Raw genomic sequence first — 18,066 nt, forward strand, 5'->3', positions numbered from 1 at the left:
TGCTTTCCTGACGCCACATTTCTGTTCCAAGACCGCACCTTGGCCCTGTGGCCGCCTCGCCTTGGGTGTGGAGAACGAACCTCGACTGCGCTGGATTCACAGGGGATTTTGGTTTCTAATTTTCCACATGAAGGGTCTCTACCCCTCAGCAGTCAGGGCTGAAAACAGGAAGGATTTTACTTACCATGGACGCCGGCTGGAGATGTCCCAAAGCCAGGGGCGTTTCCCGGTATGTGCTGAGGAGAACGCGGCTCCCGCCCTTGCAGGGCGCAGGAGCGGAGGAAGCGTGCGGGATGCGGCTGCCTCAAGGCTCAGAAAAGCCGGACTCGCGCGCCCTCTGCTGGCGGCCGGGGGCACTGCAGCGCCCTAGAGCTCACGGCACTGTCGGAGACTGCGCGCCCTCTGCTACCCGTCCTGCTGCACCAGTTAAAGACAGCATGGAGTGTTTGGCGCCATCGTCCTAGAAATGCAAACTGACACAGAGCCCACTAACCCGTATTTATTTATTCAGAAATAAATATATGTATATATATACAAATATATTCCAAATTAAAAAATACTTTTAGATAGTGGTATGTATTACATTTATAAATTAATAACGAAGCAAATTATGGGATGTCATCCACACCTGTCCCAAAGGTACCGAATTGATCAATCACCTCAGGTGCGGAGCAGGACAGGTTGAAAATAGGAATGACATGAACCCGCGCGGAACAGCGGCCGGCGAGATGTCCAGGGCAGCTCCCCGCCCGGTCCCGGCCCCTCCAGCCCTTGGCCCGACCCCTACTACGCCTCTGCCTCGACGCGAACGCGGAGCCCGAGCGCGCGTCACGCCGTGTGGGGCCGAGGAGGCTGCTACCCAGAGGCGGAGTGCGGGCTCGCGAGGGTCCCCACCCCACTCTCGCTCCCGCCAGCACCTACGGACTCGCGTCCCCGCCGCGCGCCGACTCGGGAGCAGCACCGCCCCCGGCACAGGAGCCTCACACGCCTCTTACGTAACAGGAAGCTGGGTGGAAGCAGCGCGGCCCCACGGTGCACCGAACGCACTCAAACAGAACCCGACGCAGACACGCGCTTTCAACCGGCGGAGACACTGGACGGGCCAGAAACGCGCGCAGCGGGGGCGGGAGGTCAGGAAGCGCCCCGCCCCTGCCCGAGACCCCGCCCCGGCCCGGCCCCGCCTTTTTGTCTGCCTCCCCTCCCTGCACGTACGGGCCCCGCCCCTCGCGCGCCGTTTTTTGTTGACCCGGAAACGGATTCTCCGAAGTCAAGGTCCGCTCGGGTGAGTGCCCTCCGTTTTTTGTGGCCAAACCCAGCCACGCAGTCCCCTTCCTGCGGCATCCTCCACACCCGGGGTCTGCTGGTCTCCGCGGATGTCACAGGCTCGGCAACCGCCCTCCTGTCGGCGGGGAGTCCCGCGACGCCCGGAAATGCTCCGAAGCCTGTCGATCAGCGGCCAGATCTGCGTCTGTGTCCGGTGCCCCTGTCCGGCCCTTCCACCCTAGTTCTCTTCACTGTCCGCCCATCCTGTCGCGCGCCGCGTCAGGTCCCCATTCGGCATGTGGCTTGTCTTCCATCGTCCCCACCCTCGCCCCTCTTGGTCCCTCAGGGCAGCCCTGGGATTCGGCAGACGCCAGTCCTCCCTGAGATGCCTCCCCATCCTTCCCTCCGCCAGGCCCTACGTCTTCGCAAACCCCCCGCTTCGGGGTGACCGCCTCAGACAGGACCCTGAGTCCGGGACTGGGGTAAGGGACCTGCCCGATCCTGTAACAACCCGCGTGCTTCTGCACAATTGCCTCCCACTAGCGGTGACTGTCGGGTGTTTACCTTCCCGGTGTCCCACTGAGAAGTGAGCTTTTCCTTGGCAGGGGCTTCTTCATTGCCTCGCTGTGGATGTCGAGGTGGGGCAGGAGAGTGAGGAGAAAACAGAGATGAGGGAGGTAGGACCAGCGAGCGAGAAAAGGGGAGGGAAATTTAGATGGGAAGTGGATGGGTCTGAGGAATTTGAGCAAACACTGACAATGAAGGAGAGTGACCTGAGCAAGTACTAGTGGGGTAAATGGAAATAGACAAAATGGGAATCAGCAGAGATATGGAGGACAGAATACAATGAGGAGGCCTTGACCGTCAGTAGCAGAGAGGTCAACAGAAGCCTAATTCCCAAATTCCTTAGATGGTTTTCTGATTTCCAAATTAGTTTCCCTTTTAAATTTATTGTGTCAGGTTCAGCTTATGAGGCCTCAATACTTTTCAGTCTTAATTGTATATTGAAAATACTTTTTGTTTAGTAAATACTTTTTACATTAATTCAGTGCGCACTTCGTAAGGATATTGATGATTTGAGTTAGTTTAGTATTCAACAGCTTCCTCTATTCCTTTATATGATCTCTGTATTTAATAGCTGTGGCATAAAGTTTCCAACCAAGTATAAGTATCAAGTTCTCTTTGTGCTGTTTTCTGCAAATATTGAAGGATGGCCTGAATTGTCCTAGAACTTTGTTCCAACAGATTCCATGTGTTCATAATGAATACATTGCTCAAAGATATTTCCTTTGAGCAAAAAAAGCTCACCTTTTATGTTTTTCAGTTCCAATAATTACATCTTTTTAAGGTTTATATTTTAAGGTTTATATTTTTTGATGACTTAATGTGATGTTCTGGAGAAGACAAATGCTTTTAATCAATATGATTAAAACTGTGAAAGACAAATCGTTGTTACTTAAGAGTGTGACATATGATCTGAAATCTTTAGGGGGAAGGGATGTTAAGGGAAAACTGCCACTATCGCATCAAGATCATGTCATTCCTGTGAAGCTGGTGCTGGTTACTCTCTACTGGCTTCTGTTCACCTTTCCACCAGCCCCAAGACACACACATAGTGACACAAGGCAGTGGATAGGGAAAGAGCAAGACTTTATAAGGTAAGCACAGAACAAAGGTATCTTTCTAATGAGGAGGAGGTGTTGGTTCCGGGAAGGAAGCTTGGAGGAGAAAGGGCAATGGGATTTGGGTATTCAGGATACAGAAGTGAGAGAGCCTGGGAAGTTCAGGAACCAGAGAAAGAAAAAGCCTTGCGCATTCTCACCCATGACCCTGTGCTCAGCAGGTACTAGCAGAGACTTCAAGCTCTGTGACTAAAAGGGGTCAGACCAGTTCATATACCCACAGCTGCCATGTAAGGATGTGTGTGAACTTCACTAGGGAAGAACGGTGTTATGAAAGAAGGGGCAGAAAAACTCACCTGTTGGTCTCCATGTAGAGGTTTATTGTCCTGAATTCCTGGAGGTTCAGTGAAAAGCAGATTGTCTTTTACACATGTTGAGTTATGCCCCCACATATGTGGTTGTAAAGAAAGAGGGTGTGTTGATGAGAGGTCCTGAAATGCATTTTCCTAATACTCAGCAGGGACTTCTCAAGAAGGATTTTGCCTGAGAAAGAAGCTCAGAGAACAAAAATGGAGAACGATTACATATGGCACTTTCACTGGAAAAAAGTCATGTTATCCATTGATTGTTTTTTCATCTCCCTCCTTAAATGTTGTTTTTAGGATGTGGTAATCTGTGACCCTGCCTAACACATTTCCTAACTCACCCATAGCCGTCCCTTAACGTCTTCCCATCTTCACACTATCACACTGTGACCCAGTGAATTCGAACTTGTGAAGTTCCATTCGGGGGATCATATGGGAAGGGCTTCACACCCAGACATAGATTATAGATGGGAGGTGGGCCACATGGTGTCAGTGAGGGAAGTATGGATCGTTTAGGGATGATGTACTGTCAGATCTTTGATGACCATGACTGGAGAAACTGTGCATATTAGTAGTGAATTAATGTCAGGAATACCTAACACATCCTGGAAAAGAAGATTGATGAGAGGAAATGTGTTCTGCCCAATTGTATAATGCATTTGAAGCTTAAAACAATGAATCAGTATTGATCTGGCCACAAAATATTAATGATTTGAATTAGAAAGAAAAGTTTAGAAAATGATAGCTTTGACAAATTAAGGTAGCATTTCATCCACACGATGGAGTGTGTTTTATTCAGTAATTGCTTTAAAAATGGAATCAACCTGAGTGTCTAACAGGAGGGAGTTTTCTAAATTGTTCACAGAACATCTGTTCCAAGGAGACCTTCATGTTCATAGATTTGTAAAGAATGCTGCTTACTAGCACACTGACTCCTCTGCAGATGTCTGAGGGTTCCTCCACTTGGGGTAAGTTGGGGGTTTGATCACAGAGTAAATAAATGGTGCATTTTATAATGTAATATATTCTAGCAAGATGCAGCCCACAAACTGTGTAGATACTCTTATCTACCACGTAAAGTTCATCTACTTTAACCAGAACTTGATACTGTATGTATGTTTTTTATAGATTTGGATAAAATGGCAACTCATTGTTATTTCCAGTTCACAAAGTAATTGTGAGGCTGAATAAATTTTATTATTTTATAGACGTGTAAAATGAATTTTTCTACGTAACTCATTTTTGATGTATATTAGATGCTATTTTATATTCTGTAGTTTAATTATACATACACACACACACACACAATTTGGTGTCTTACTATGTTTCTGCAGTGAAACCAAAATCCTTCCTTCATGCCCTTTGATTTTATATTTTCATCAGGAAGGCAGGACCTATTGTGTATGATAAAATATTATGTGTCATTCAGTCCACTTATGAAATTGTTTAATATTGTTATAAATATTTATATGACTTATTTTAAATTTCCAAGTAACATAGGTTACATGAAATTTGACAACTTTATTTTTTTCTTTTCACAACTATTTTGACTGTATCCTCACCAAAAATGAAAATTTAGACAAAATTGACTTTTAGACTAATTCTCATTTTTTACATGTAAAAGACCAAATGTGACTTTTAAGTCTAGGTTGCCGTGAGTCTACAGTCACTGAGGTTTTATGTCACTATGTCCTCCAATCTAATAATATGATTTTCAGGCTTCATTCATGTCATTTTTAGATCCTCATTAAGTTTTAAAATTTCTTTACATGGGTCTACAAATTTATTTCAAATCGTAGTCATAATATTTTGCTGTTGTAAATAGACACTGATTTTGTGTGTTTGCTTTTTTTAAGGACTAATGTTACTAAACAGGAAATACTGATTTCAGAATATTCAGAATAGTTTTGCCCACTTTTTAAATGTTCTCATTAGTATTGATAATTAGAGTTGATTCTACTTTTTCAAGTTTGCAGTCACATCATCTGAGAATACCTACAGTTTCAGCTCTTTGACTCCATTTTTGTAGTCCCTCTCCTTTTCCCTCTTGTTTTGGTCCCACCTCAGGCATCATGTGCAGTGGTGAATGGCATCAGCCCCACCCAGCCTCCTTTTTCCAGCCTTACCTTTAGTGGAAATGGTCCTTTTGTTAACTGCTGAATATATTGTTGAGATTTTATTGATTAAGAAGAATTAGTCCCCACAATTTGATATGATTTTTAAAGATTTTAAATTATTTTTAAATATTTAAATTATTTGAAAATGTTTTTTCAAAGGTCTATTAATGTGACTTTTTTATCTTTAAAATTACTATGTGAAAATAATAGGTTTTCTAGTATGGAATTATCCTTTTGTTATTGCAGTAAACTCCACTTTACCATGCTCTGTCATTATTTAACCATACCAGTGATGGCCAGGTGACCAAAATAAATAGCCAAATGGCTAAAATTGTATTAATGATTTTTGCAAATGTAAGTAATGAAAATTGTTGGTTAAATTTATAGTTATTGTTACATTCATGTTCATTTTGATTAGCATAATAAACTAATGAGGACAGGCTTATTTTTCTCCTTCAAAATAACTTACGTTACAAAGGAACTAGAAGTGATTTCACATGTAAGAACTCTCACAAATCACTTTTACAGTTAAACTCTGATATATAACTTAAATATTAAAATTGGCTAATCAGATTTTTGTGCTGATTAATGAGGGAAAGTTTTCACTATTTTTGTGGAAAGTAATATATCATACATATTCATGTTGAAATATAATTATTCCTATTTCTTAGATTTTAAATTACTACTTTTAAATAAATACAGTCTCTTTTATTTACCTGTGTTTTTTCTTTCCACCATGGGTCTTTTCAGTTTCATGATTTTGCTCTCAAAACTTTTTAATTATTGATTTCTGTCAAATCTGTTCATTCATTACATTATTTTATTATTTAGTAAATTATTTTATCTTTTTAAGTCTTATTAATATGTACTGAATTTGTAACAATTTGGAATGTCAAGTAACTCCTGTTTTATTTTTATTTTTCTTGGTTTATGAGTATTTTTAAAGTTTTACGTTTCTTGAAGATCACAGCTGTAGCCCCAATTCCATGGTTCTGGCTACTTACATTTATCATACTTATTAATATCATGAATGTAACTGGAATACCCCTTTGATTTTACTGGTAACGTATACCCACTAGTGTACTGAGATGGAAAAAAAGTCTTTACAACTCAGATAAATATACAGTTTATATTTACTATTTATGTATGTGTGATCTTGTTATTAAATTACTCTATCATGTTTGTGGAATTAGCAGTTTCTCTTTGAATTTGGATGTTTCTAGTTATGTGTATTTCCAATGTATGTTTTTAACCACATACACTTTTTTGAATATCATATTTGGTGTTTAATTTTTGCTAGGATTATAGGCTGGACTCCAGATCCAAACTCGACATGTAGCAGACCCATTAAAAACATACATTAAGCCCCTAGCACTGTTTTAATCTCCATGGCCTAGCTGAGCTTCTGCCATCTGTCCTCCTAGGCACCATGAGGTCTGGACATCTCATTTGGCATAACTCACCTGTGGCCATTGGTGGATCTCATCCTTAGTACTACTCCCTGCTGGCAGGGGTGACCCAGGCCCACATAAGCCATTGCTGGGCTCCTTGGAGGACTTAGAGAATCCTGAGATTGCCCATGAGGATGGGCATGCCTTACAGTCTAGCACCCACCTTTAGTGATGCCTGCGGAGATTGGGAAGCTCACAGGGCCCTTGGATGTCTTTCTTATACCTCCATTGTCTGCAGCGTGACTCCCATACTCTTGAGCCAAGGTAGAGAATTTTGAGGAGGCTTGTGTGGAGGTTTATGGTGGCCCCCATGGTTCTGTGAGACTGGTAGAAAGCACAGACCCCTTAGACTTCTCCCCCAGGAGAATACGTGAGACTAGTGGAGGAAAGGAGAGTAATGAAATATGCATTTAGTGTCTCAGGCTATCAGAGCACAGCTCTAAGGAAAAATACAGGGCATCGTATGGCAACTGGCACAGCTCTGTGAGACTGGGAGATATGGCACAACCTTGAAAAGTCAAGATGTGACCCTACTGAAGGAACAAAATAAATCTCCAATAATTGACCATAAAGAAATAGAGGTTTCCAACTGGGTGCGGTGGCTCACACTTGTAATCACAGCACTTTGGGAGGCCGAGGTAGGCACATCACTTGAGGCCGGGAGTTCAAAACCAGCTTTGCCAACATGGTGAAACCCCATCTCCACTACACATACAAAAAAAAAAAAAGTTTACCTGGTTGTGGTGACGGGCACCTATAATCCCAGCTACTCGGAAGGCTGAGGCAGGAGAATCGCTTGAACCCAGGAGGTGGAGGTTGTAGTGAGCTGGTATCGTGCCATTGCACTACAGCCTGGGCAACAAGAGTGAAACTCCGCTTTAAAAAAAAGAAAAAGAAATGGAGGTTTCTGATTTTCCTGATAAGAATTAAAGGTAATTGCCTTCAAGGAGCTCAATGAGCTATGAGACAACACTGATAGACAAGTAAAATCTGGAAAAGAATACATGAACAACATGAGAATATCAACAGAGAAACCATAATAAAAGAATCAAATATAGATTCTGGGGCTGAAGAATACAGTAACTGAACTGGATCAATACAGGGCTTCAAGAGCTAACTTGATCAAGCAGAAGAAAGAACCAGTGAACTCAAAGACAGGTTATTTGAAATTATTCAATCAGAAGAGCAAAAAGAAAAAGAATTTTTTTAAAAGTGAAGAAATTGTCTGTCTTTGCTAAAAATTGGAGGTTCCTAAGAACTCCTCCCCCCACCCCACCCCCATGCAGAGTCTTGCTCTGTCACCCAGGCTGGAGTGCAGTGGTGCAATCTCGGCTCACTGCAACCTCCGCCTCCCAGGTTCAAGCGATTCTCATGCCTCAGCCTTCCGAATAGCTGAGATGACAGGTGCCTGCCACCACGCCCAGCTAATTTTCGTATTTTTAGTAAAGACGGGGTTTCACCATGTTGGCCAGGCTGGTTTTGAACTTCTGACCTCAGGTGATCCTCCCGCCTTGGCCTCCCAAAGTGCTGGGATTACAGGCGTGAGCCACCATGCCCGGCAAGAACTCCTTTTTATGTTAGATTTGCTAGGGTTTAGCAGCTCACAGAACCCAGGAAAACAGTTTTCTTAGCTGATTTATTACAAAGGACATTTTAAATATTACAAATGAACAGCCAGCTAAAGAGTTACGTGCAGCAAGTTTTGGAAGCGTCTTAGGTTTAGGAGGTCTGTCTCCAAGCAGTTGGGAGGTACCATTGTTTCAGCATATGGATGTGTTCTTCACCCACCCAAAAGCTCTAGGAATCCCATCAATCAGGGATTTTTATGCAGTGTTCATCTAGTAGGCATAATTGTTATTAACTCGATCTCCAGCCTCTGTCCCTTTCCCAGAGGATAGGGGGTGGGACTGTACGTTCCAAGCTTCTAATCCAGTCATGGTCTTTCAGGTGATGAGCCCAGTAATAATTGTCTCATTAGAACAGAAGACACTCCTATCACCCATGAAGTTCCAAGGCATTATGAGCTCTGTATTGGGAACCAGGGTCAAAGACAAAAAAGAACAAAAGCTTCTCCTAGCAACTCTATTGCTTAGGAAATTACAAGGGTTTTGGGCAGCTCTATGCCAGGAACTGGGGATGAAAACCAAACTATATATTTCTTACAACTAACAATGTCACATACATGTTCATGTTTTCATGTTCTTAGTGTCCTTTCATTTCAACTTGAGGAACTCCCTTTAGCATTTCTTGTAAGGTATGTCACTTGTAAAGTGTGTCTTTTAAGGTATCCACCATGATAAAATGAAATTTGAGGTTGCTTGGTAGATAAATTCATGCTGAATTTATCTAAAGGTCAGACTTGAGGGAGTGTTATTTCTAGAAGCCTCACGTGGAAGAGAGAATAATTCAGTACAGGTGTATCCTGAGGACCAGCAAAAGGGAGAAGGAATGGAGAGAGGCTCCTGAGGGCTGAGATGCATGTGGAGAAAGCCTGCAATCACACAAACCAAGAATAATTAAATCTGAGAAATTCCAGGATTTATCTGTAGGTGGAGCCACATCTCCATGATTCAGGGAGTCTTAGGATTTGGAATCATAGAGGGAATTGAACATTTCAAAATTCCATGGGCTAGGTGGCATATGAAACTCCCTGATTTTCACATTTCTAGGTCTAAAATAAGAGTATTTATATCTTTATTAGCAACAATAGTCATTTCTTCTGACCCTGGAAGAGGAGAGCCACCAACCCAACCCACCCTACCCACTGCATGTCCTTGTTGGTTGGACTGGGGCTAATGGCTTTGGGGCAGATGTTGGAAGCAAAACTGGAGTGTCATGGGTTTTTTGCTTGTTTTTAATTTTGTTTTTGCTCAGATTTGTCTTCTTAGTGCTTGGATGGTGTGAGCGAAAACCCAGATGAATACATTTGGTGGCTGAGCTACTACAATGCCATCACCGGTGAGTGGGAAATTCTTCTTTCTACTGAAATCTGTACCCCTGTTAACCAGCCTAAGGGCAGATTCATCCTATTAACATGGATGTTCTAAGTGCACTCAAGGATCTAAGCTCCAATTAAGATTCCCCAGGGCTTCGGAATGGTTACATTGCTTCAAAGAGTCATCAAGAAGTAATCTCCTTTCCACAGTACACTAAGGCATTCCAGCCTCTACTAAGGCTGTGTATTAAGATATGAGAGGTTTTTGTTTCTCTCATCCAGTCTCAGGGAAATCATTCATTCATTACCAGCCTCTCATGGCCTTGTTGGGGAAATAAATTCACTCATTACCTATGTTATTGGCAGGAGTGGGCTTGGGAGTATATGTGGGTGGGTAGTGGAAATAAGTGAGAGCAGGTTATAGCCCATACAAAGGCAGATGTTTTCCCAGGCAAGCTCAGTTAGTCTAGTGTTTCAGGTGTTAGGGGAGGGCTGCTTAACTTGAAGGGAAAGCAGATAGGGTTAGGACAGACGAGACAATGAGGAATTATTCATTTATTTTTCCTGTCTAAAAATCTTAATGTCTTGAGAGAATAAATGTGTGCTGTGGAAACACTTAAAAAGCAAAATTAAAATTCTTATTACCCTTGTACCCAAATTAACCTCTGATCAAATTTGATAACTGGAAGCAACTGGAGTATTATTTCTTTAATTTTAGTTGTGCATTAAGTGATGGAGTATAGGAAACAGAGTAAATTTAAAACTCTGAGGAAAGTTTTGAAGTGGAGAGACCAGGACAATCAAAGGATTTTTTTTACCCCTAAATCTAGAGACAACATGAAGAAACAAAAGAGAATAGTACCTAGTGCATTAGTCCATTTTCACACCGCTATAAAAAACTACCTGATAGTGGGTAATTTATGAAGAAAAGAAGTTTAACTGACTGACAGTTCTGCAGGCTTAACAGGAAGCATGACTGGGAGGCCTCCAGAAACTTACAATCATGGCAGAGGGGGAAGCAAGCACCTTCTTCATAAGGCAGCAGGAGAGAGAGACCAAATCAGGAAATGCCACACACTGTTAAATCATCAGATCTTCTGAGATATTACTAGCATGAGAACAGCAAGGGGGAAATTCACCCCCATGATTCAATCACCTCCCACCAGACCCCTCCCCCAACGTGGGGATTACAATTCAAGATGAGATTTGGGTGGGGACACAGAGCCAAACTATATCACCTGGTGTTTGAAGATCCCAAATGAAATTGAGAAAGGAAATCCTCAGACCATGGAAAGTGGCAGGATGAGACCATCTTTCAGTACTGAAGTCTTAGAGTCCCTGGCTTGTGCTGCTGAGCCATTCATCCTTATCCATTAACAGTGAACACCTGAGTTGTGTAGAGATAAGAGGCTGCATCTGCTGATAGCAAGTTCTGTATGAAAGTTGTTCACACAACTGAGTGCTCTCAGTCATTTCATGAATAATGTATTTGTGGCTTGTATCTAAAAAGTGATAGATAGGAACCACTTTACATACTATCTCATTGGACCTTTTTGAACTCATAACAGGTCTTTATTTTATTCTGAGGACACTGAGGTCCTATAGTGGAATATCTAACTATAGTCTTGATTAAAACATGACAAATTATGGATGCTGCCTCCCTTGTAGTGAGTCTATGGATTTTCTTAAAGGTGCTGGAGAGGAGAATTTTAGTTCTAAATTTCCAAATACAGATTTCATAATTAGTGTCTGTAAGTTAGAAGTCTATTGGGAAATCTTCAGGTTATATTATGCCACACTTCATGTGATATTTCTCTATGTGAAGTTTTATGTCTGAGTAAATCTGAAAGCCAGATTCCCAGTTCAGATTTAAAGCAATGTGACAGGAACCCCAAACACTGTTTGCGTTTTCTGTTCATACCACCCACACTTCCTTAGTACAGTCACTTTGATCTTGCTCCACTGAACATTGGCAGAGATAGCCCTGTTTGCAGTAGAATGTCCATAATGTTTTAGGATTCCATGACCTTCGAGGATATAGTTGTAGACTTCACTCAAGAAGAGTGGGCCTTGCTAGACACATCCCAGAGAAAGCTGTTTCAAGATGTGATGTTGGAGAACATCAGTCATCTGGTCTCTATTGGTGAGTCTCTTTATATTTATTATGTATGTATATATGTATTCATTCACTCACTCATTTTTCACTGATTCATTCTTTCATTCTACACATGCCTAGAACAGCTTTCTCATCTATCACTTCAACCTCTGCCTTGATCCTTTCATAACTCTCACAATTACCTGACAGCCATTTCTTTCCTTTTCACTTATATTGATTTGTCCTCTCTCTAGAAAGTCATCTTTCCGACCACAATTTCACATCCTTCTTGCTCTTCAATCTCCCAAACTCAGAAAAGTTATGGTAATTCACTGCTTTTGAATACATAAATAAATGTATTGATTTCTTTAAAGTAATTATTCTATCATAGGGACTGTTCTGCACAGAACCTAGATTGTTCTGGTGGAGCTAATATGTATTGCATTGTTTTTTAATATAATGTCAAACACTATGACAATTTGTAATTTCTCACAAAGTGAAAATACTGAGAGTTCTGCAATCAGTATTTGAAGTGAGCCTTGGCCATCAGCAATTATAGGTCTTTTAGGTCTGGGAACAAGTTCAAGAATTTTCATTTTGCTCAAGAAGGACTGTCAATGTTGTCTTCAAGGTACTCTTCCCAGGCTGACCTTCAGTGGCTAACTTATCCTTCCCAGTAGGCTGCCCTGTACCTGATAACCTTGTGCATTTGTCAGCACAGAACTCAAAATCCGTGTATGTTTTTCCCCAAAACAGGCAAACAGCTCTGCAAATCAGTTGTGCTTTCCCATTTGGAGCAAGTAGAGAAACTTTCAACACAAAGAATAAGCTTACTGCAAGGTGAGCTCTAAGAAGCAGTGCTTCAATAGGAGGAGGAGAAACATGGCCAGTGAGTGAGTAGGCCCCAACAGTTGCCAAAGGAAGATTTCTTTTGTTTTTTTTTTTAGACAGAATCTCACTCTGTCACCCAGGCTGGAGTGCAGTGGCGCGATCTCGGCTCACTGCAACCTCTGCCTCCCAGATTCAAGTGATTCTCTTGCCTCAGCCTCCTGAGTAGCTAGGACTACAGGTGTGCGCCACCATGCCCAGCTAATTATTTTCTATTTTTAATAGAGACAGGGTTTCAACATGTTGGCCAGGCTGGTCTCGAACTCCTGACCTCAAGAAATCCACCCGCCTCAGCCTTCCAGAGTGCTGGGATTACAGTCATGAGCCACCACGCCCAGCTGGAAGGTTTCTTAAATTTGCAGTGTTTCTGAAATGTAGGCAAAAGCCTGAGGGAAACATTTCTCAGATATTGTCATTATACTTTGTAGGTATCAATTTTTATTCAAGTATCTCTCTGTCATTGTCTCTGTCTTTTGTAAAGGGGATATTTGTGTACTTATTTGAGTTAAACTATTACATAGTAGCCCTTTATAATGGTCCTCTTCTTTGAAAATTTTTCTTTCCTTTACTTCCTCAACTTGCCTTTATTTCCTCAACTTGCCTTTATTTTTTTATATGCTGAAAATGTCAGTAGTCAATGTGCTATATTACTCTTCTCCTTAAAGAATTGTTAATTTAACATTCTTTCCCTGTCTTTGTGTATTTGAAACACACTCAAATGGGCATTGGAGCTATTTAACATTTTTATTCCCCTAATGCCTATACAGCATCTTTTTTTTCATTTATTTCAGGTAGACAAGTTGACATTAAACATCAAGAGATACCATTCATTCAACATATCTATCAGAAGGGCACATCCACCATCAGCACAATGGTAAGCTTTATGGATGCGAACCCTGTTCTTACATATAGAAACCTGGACATTAAACAACTTTGGAATTCGGTACAGATACCTGACTGTACTTAAAGCCCTCCCAGCAGAGTTTTAGATAGTTTGGATTTAGTGAAGACATTAACTTCAAATCAAAACCATAACATAAGGCCTTATAACAGGACAATTGTATAAACTTGACTATGTGCTGAAACTTTTAAACATGATACAGTCTTAATAACTAGTCAGATAGCTCCTCAGTTGGGATGCTACAACAGGAAAACTCTGTACATGCAGTTAGATAATATACTATGTTTATATAACTGATATAGGAACCATTGTAACTGGAGTCTACTACTGAATGATTACTCTAGAATTAATATGTAGAGAAATGAATGAAGTAATGAATGAGTGTGGATAAACCTTTAATAGTCTTTCATTTCATTCCCAAAACCAGAGATCTCATACTCAAGAGGATCCTTTTCTATGTAATGATTTAGGAGAAGATTTCACTCAACATATAGCATTGACTCAAAATGTGATTACTTACATGAGAAAGAAACACTTTGTAAGCAAAAAGTTTGGGAAAACCTTCAGTGACTGGTTATCCTTTAATCAACACAAGGAAATTCACACCAGATGTAAATCATATGAAAGTCATCTATTTGATTATGCTTTTATCCAAAGTTCTGCCCTTAGACCACACAGTGTGACTCACACTAGAGAGATAACATTGGAATGTCATGTATGTGGGAAAACCTTTAGCAAAAATTCTAATCTTAGGCGACATGAGATGATTCACACTGGAGAGAAACCACATGGATGTCATCTGTGTGGGAAAGCCTTTACTCATTGCTCTGATCTTCGAAAACATGAGAGAACTCACACTGGAGAGAAGCCATATGGATGTCATCTATGTGGGAAAGCCTTCAGTAAAAGTTCTAACCTTAGACGACATGAGATGATTCACACTAGAGAAAAAGCACAGATATGTCATCTATGTGGGAAAGCCTTCACTCATTGCTCTGACCTTAGAAAACATGAGAGAACTCACTTAGGAGATAAACCATATGGATGTCTCCTATGTGGGAAGGCTTTCAGTAAATGTTCTTACCTTAGACAACATGAAAGAACTCACAATGGAGAGAAACCATATGAATGTCATCTATGTGGAAAAGCCTTCTCTCATTGTTCTCACCTTAGACAACATGAGCGAAGTCACAATGGAGACAAACCACATGGATGTCATCTATGTGGGAAAGCATTCACTGAATCTTCTGTGCTTAAACGACATGAGAGAATTCACACTGGGGAGAAACCATATGAGTGCCATGTATGTGGGAAAGCCTTCACTGAATCTTCAGACCTCAAACGACATGAGAGAACTCACACTGGAGAAAAACCATATGAATGCCATCTATGTGGAAAAGCCTTCAATCACTCTTCTGTCCTTAGACGACATGAGAGAACTCACACTGGAGAGAAACCATATGAATGCAATATATGTGGTAAAGCCTTCAATAGAAGTTATAACTTTAGACTTCATAAAAGAGTTCACACTGGAGAGAAACCATATGTATGTCCTCTATGTGGGAAAGCCTTTAGTAAATTTTTTAACCTCAGACAACATGAGAGAACTCACACTAAAAAAGTAATGAATATGTAAGAGTCATCAGCCATAGCGTTAACACTAAATACACCCAAGGACAAACATACTACAGGAACATGATGTCTGTAATCAGTGTGGAAAAGCCTTTATTTATAATTACCACTTTGCTCAACCTAAATGAATTCAAAGTAGAGAGAATCCATATGTATTTAATCGCTATGGCACAAACTTCAGACTCTAGGCTAACCATATACAACATGAGAGAATGAAACTATAGATCAAAGGAATGTGGAGGAGTCTTCATCCACGCTCTAACTATTAAACAAATGGGAGAAATCACATCACAAAAATTCTGTGCCTGTCGTCAGTGTGAAAATGCCTTTGCTGATAATTTATCCTCTAAACAAATGAGTAAAATCCACAGGCAAGCAACCATATGTCTGTAATTGCTGTGCACTCTCATTCAGCTAAGCACCAATTTTGGTGTGTGCCAGAAAATTCACTATCAGGTAACTGATAAAAACAGGAAATATGTGAAAATATTTTTTATTAGGTGGATTTGGCCTCTTTAACAATTCTAGAAATTCATAGTGGAGAAGTTATTCAATGAAAACTCGTGAGAAATCATTTTCTTAATACAGCAGCACTTCTATAATAGATCAGGATTCACATGGTGTAGAACTCTCAATGACATGAATGGAGGGTAGTCCTCAGTAAATTACTTATTCCTTAGTCAATACCAGCATTTTTCCAGTGAGAAAACAATGTTGACCGGATAGTGGAAAAACCTTCAGGCAGCTTTCATGTCAAAAAAGTGAGACGGGGATGAAAACTCTAAAAAGCCATTGGTGAGATGTATAGCTGGAGGACAAGACATAAAGCCATCAAGCATGTGCTTGAGAAAAAAAATTATAATTTCGAACAAAGACTTTCTACTTAAAATATGTGGCTTGAAATGTACAATTCTGAAATAACCTGGGAATATTGAATGCAGAATTATGTAAGAAGTAATAAGATTAAATTAGTATTGTCAAAAATACAAGCATTAAGTGTTGTTGCTGAATAATCTAATAGGTTTATTAAAATCTATGTTTTTTGTTTTTTGTTTTGAGACAGAGTCTCGCTCTGTCGCCCAGGCTGGAGTGCAGTGGCGCAATCTCAGCTCACTGCAAGCTACGCCTCATTGTTTCATGCCATTCTCCTGCCACAGCCTCCCGAGTAGCTGGGACTACAGGTGCCCACCACCACACCAGGCTAATTTTTTGTATTTTTAGTAGAGACAGGGTTTCACTGTGTTAGCCAGGATGATCTTGATCTCCTGACTTGGTGATCTGCCTGCCTTGGCCTCCCAGAGTGCTGGGATTACAGGCATGAGCCACCGCGCCCAGCCCAAACTCTATGTTTTTAATTCAGTTTTAAACACATAGATTTGGGTCAGTTAGAAAATGGGGACGGCCATGGTGGGTCACACCTGTAATCCCAGCACTTTGGGAAGCTGATATGGGTGGATCACTTGAGGTCAGGAAATCGACACCAGCCTGGCCAACATGGTGAAACCCCATCCCTACTAAAAATACAAAATTTGTTGGGCATGATGGTGTATGCCTGTAATCCTAGCTATTCAGGCTGAAGCAGGAGAATCACTTGAACCCAGGAGGTGGAGGTTGCAGTGAGCCAAGATCATGCTACTGCACTCCAGCCTGGGCAACAGAGTGAGACTCTGGCTCAAAACAAAAAGACAGTGACATTCAATGGAACTAATACACATAGAACACAAAATTATATGTCCTAACTAAATTAGTGTTATATATGTACATGGTAATGATTAAGTCAAACATGGATTATGAAAGACTCACTTTAAAAGTACAGTCTTATGGTCCATAAATTTACCTTTTTGTTTTTAAACCACTTTATCAAAGTGTAATTGACAAAAGCTGTTACTTAATGTATACAACTTAATAAGTTTTGAGATAAGGATAAGCCCAGGAAACCATCACCACCATCTTTGCCACAAACATTCATTCTCTCCAAAAGTTCCTTCCCTCATTTTTCATTGTTTTCTTTGTGATAAAACCACGTACATCACATCAACCTGTAGCAAATTTTTAAGTATATAATATAGTATTAATAAGTATAGGCAATATATTATATGATTTAACATTGCAAAAATAAAACTAATTACACATGAATCTATTTAAATAAAAATTGGCAGTGCTGGATAATTGTGGTTAAATTTGCATGAATATCTCCCAGAATCAGCTATGAGCATCATAACATAGAGATTTTTGTTGCCATGGGCTTTTCTTTCTTTAAGAACCTTTCTGTTCTGTGTGTAAATGTTTAATATTCTCACTTCTCCTCACAAGGGCTCTTTTATTTATGGAATCTTAGCTTATATATTCCTCTGTAGCCTCTAAAGCTTACACTTTAAATAAATCTTTTTTTTTTTCTTTTTTTGTTTCATCTTTATTCACTCCATCCTACCCAGAGGGAGAAGCCTCCCCCCCCACCACCACTATTTTGCACAAAACAAAAATTTCAGCTTATTTTTCCTCCGCCTAGATAGGCCATCTTTCTTCTGGGACCTTATGTTCCCTTCATGTTAATTTTCAAGTGCTTGAGAAAAACCAGTGTGATAACTTCATTGACTCTCCCCTTTCTCATGAATTCTACCTCAGAAAATCCTGTCTGAACAGGCTACCCTCATGCCTAAAGCAGCTGTTTCATGTATTTCTTTTAAGTTTTGTTACTGTTAATGGTGGGTTGGTCCAATAAAATCCACAGTCATGGTGGGAAGAAAAATGTTTTACTCAAATATTTTAAGCCAAATAATGGTTATTCTATTTTTAT

At 40.7% G+C, this 18,066-nt stretch overlaps 1 protein-coding gene and 1 long non-coding RNA gene across 16 annotated transcripts in view; one reads left to right on the top strand and one right to left on the bottom strand.

Annotated features, from left to right (window-relative positions):
- The window catches only part of LOC129060859 (uncharacterized), a 12,794-nt gene extending 12,302 nt beyond the window's left edge, over nucleotides 1-492 (bottom strand). The window contains exon 1 of the long non-coding RNA XR_010141036.1: nucleotides 185-492. This is a non-coding gene — a long non-coding RNA (uncharacterized LOC129060859). The remainder of the gene's footprint in view (nucleotides 1-184) is intronic.
- On the top strand, nucleotides 492-17,438 carry ZNF596 (zinc finger protein 596). Of its 15 annotated transcripts, XM_063726483.1 has the most exons (8): nucleotides 1,103-1,282; nucleotides 1,676-1,745; nucleotides 4,116-4,218; nucleotides 9,693-9,776; nucleotides 11,770-11,896; nucleotides 12,605-12,688; nucleotides 13,528-13,610; nucleotides 14,065-17,438. In XM_063726483.1, the coding sequence occupies exons 4-8, from the start codon at nucleotides 9,765-9,767 to the stop codon at nucleotides 15,271-15,273; spliced, it is 1,515 nt and encodes a 504-aa protein (XP_063582553.1). In that variant the 5' UTR covers nucleotides 1,103-1,282; nucleotides 1,676-1,745; nucleotides 4,116-4,218; nucleotides 9,693-9,764; the 3' UTR covers nucleotides 15,274-17,438. The 15 variants fall into 15 exon arrangements, 13 of the variants coding, with proteins under 13 accessions (XP_063582560.1, XP_063582559.1, XP_063582558.1 ...); XM_054561128.2 differs by lacking the exon at nucleotides 1,676-1,745 and having other exon boundaries at nucleotides 1,065-1,282; XM_063726484.1 differs by lacking the exon at nucleotides 4,116-4,218 and having other exon boundaries at nucleotides 1,149-1,282.
- The last annotated feature ends 628 nt before the right edge of the window (nucleotides 17,439-18,066 follow it).

Source organism: Pongo abelii, chromosome 7 (assembly GCF_028885655.2).
Source record: "Pongo abelii isolate AG06213 chromosome 7, NHGRI_mPonAbe1-v2.0_pri, whole genome shotgun sequence".
Taxonomy (NCBI): domain Eukaryota; kingdom Metazoa; phylum Chordata; class Mammalia; order Primates; family Hominidae; genus Pongo; species Pongo abelii.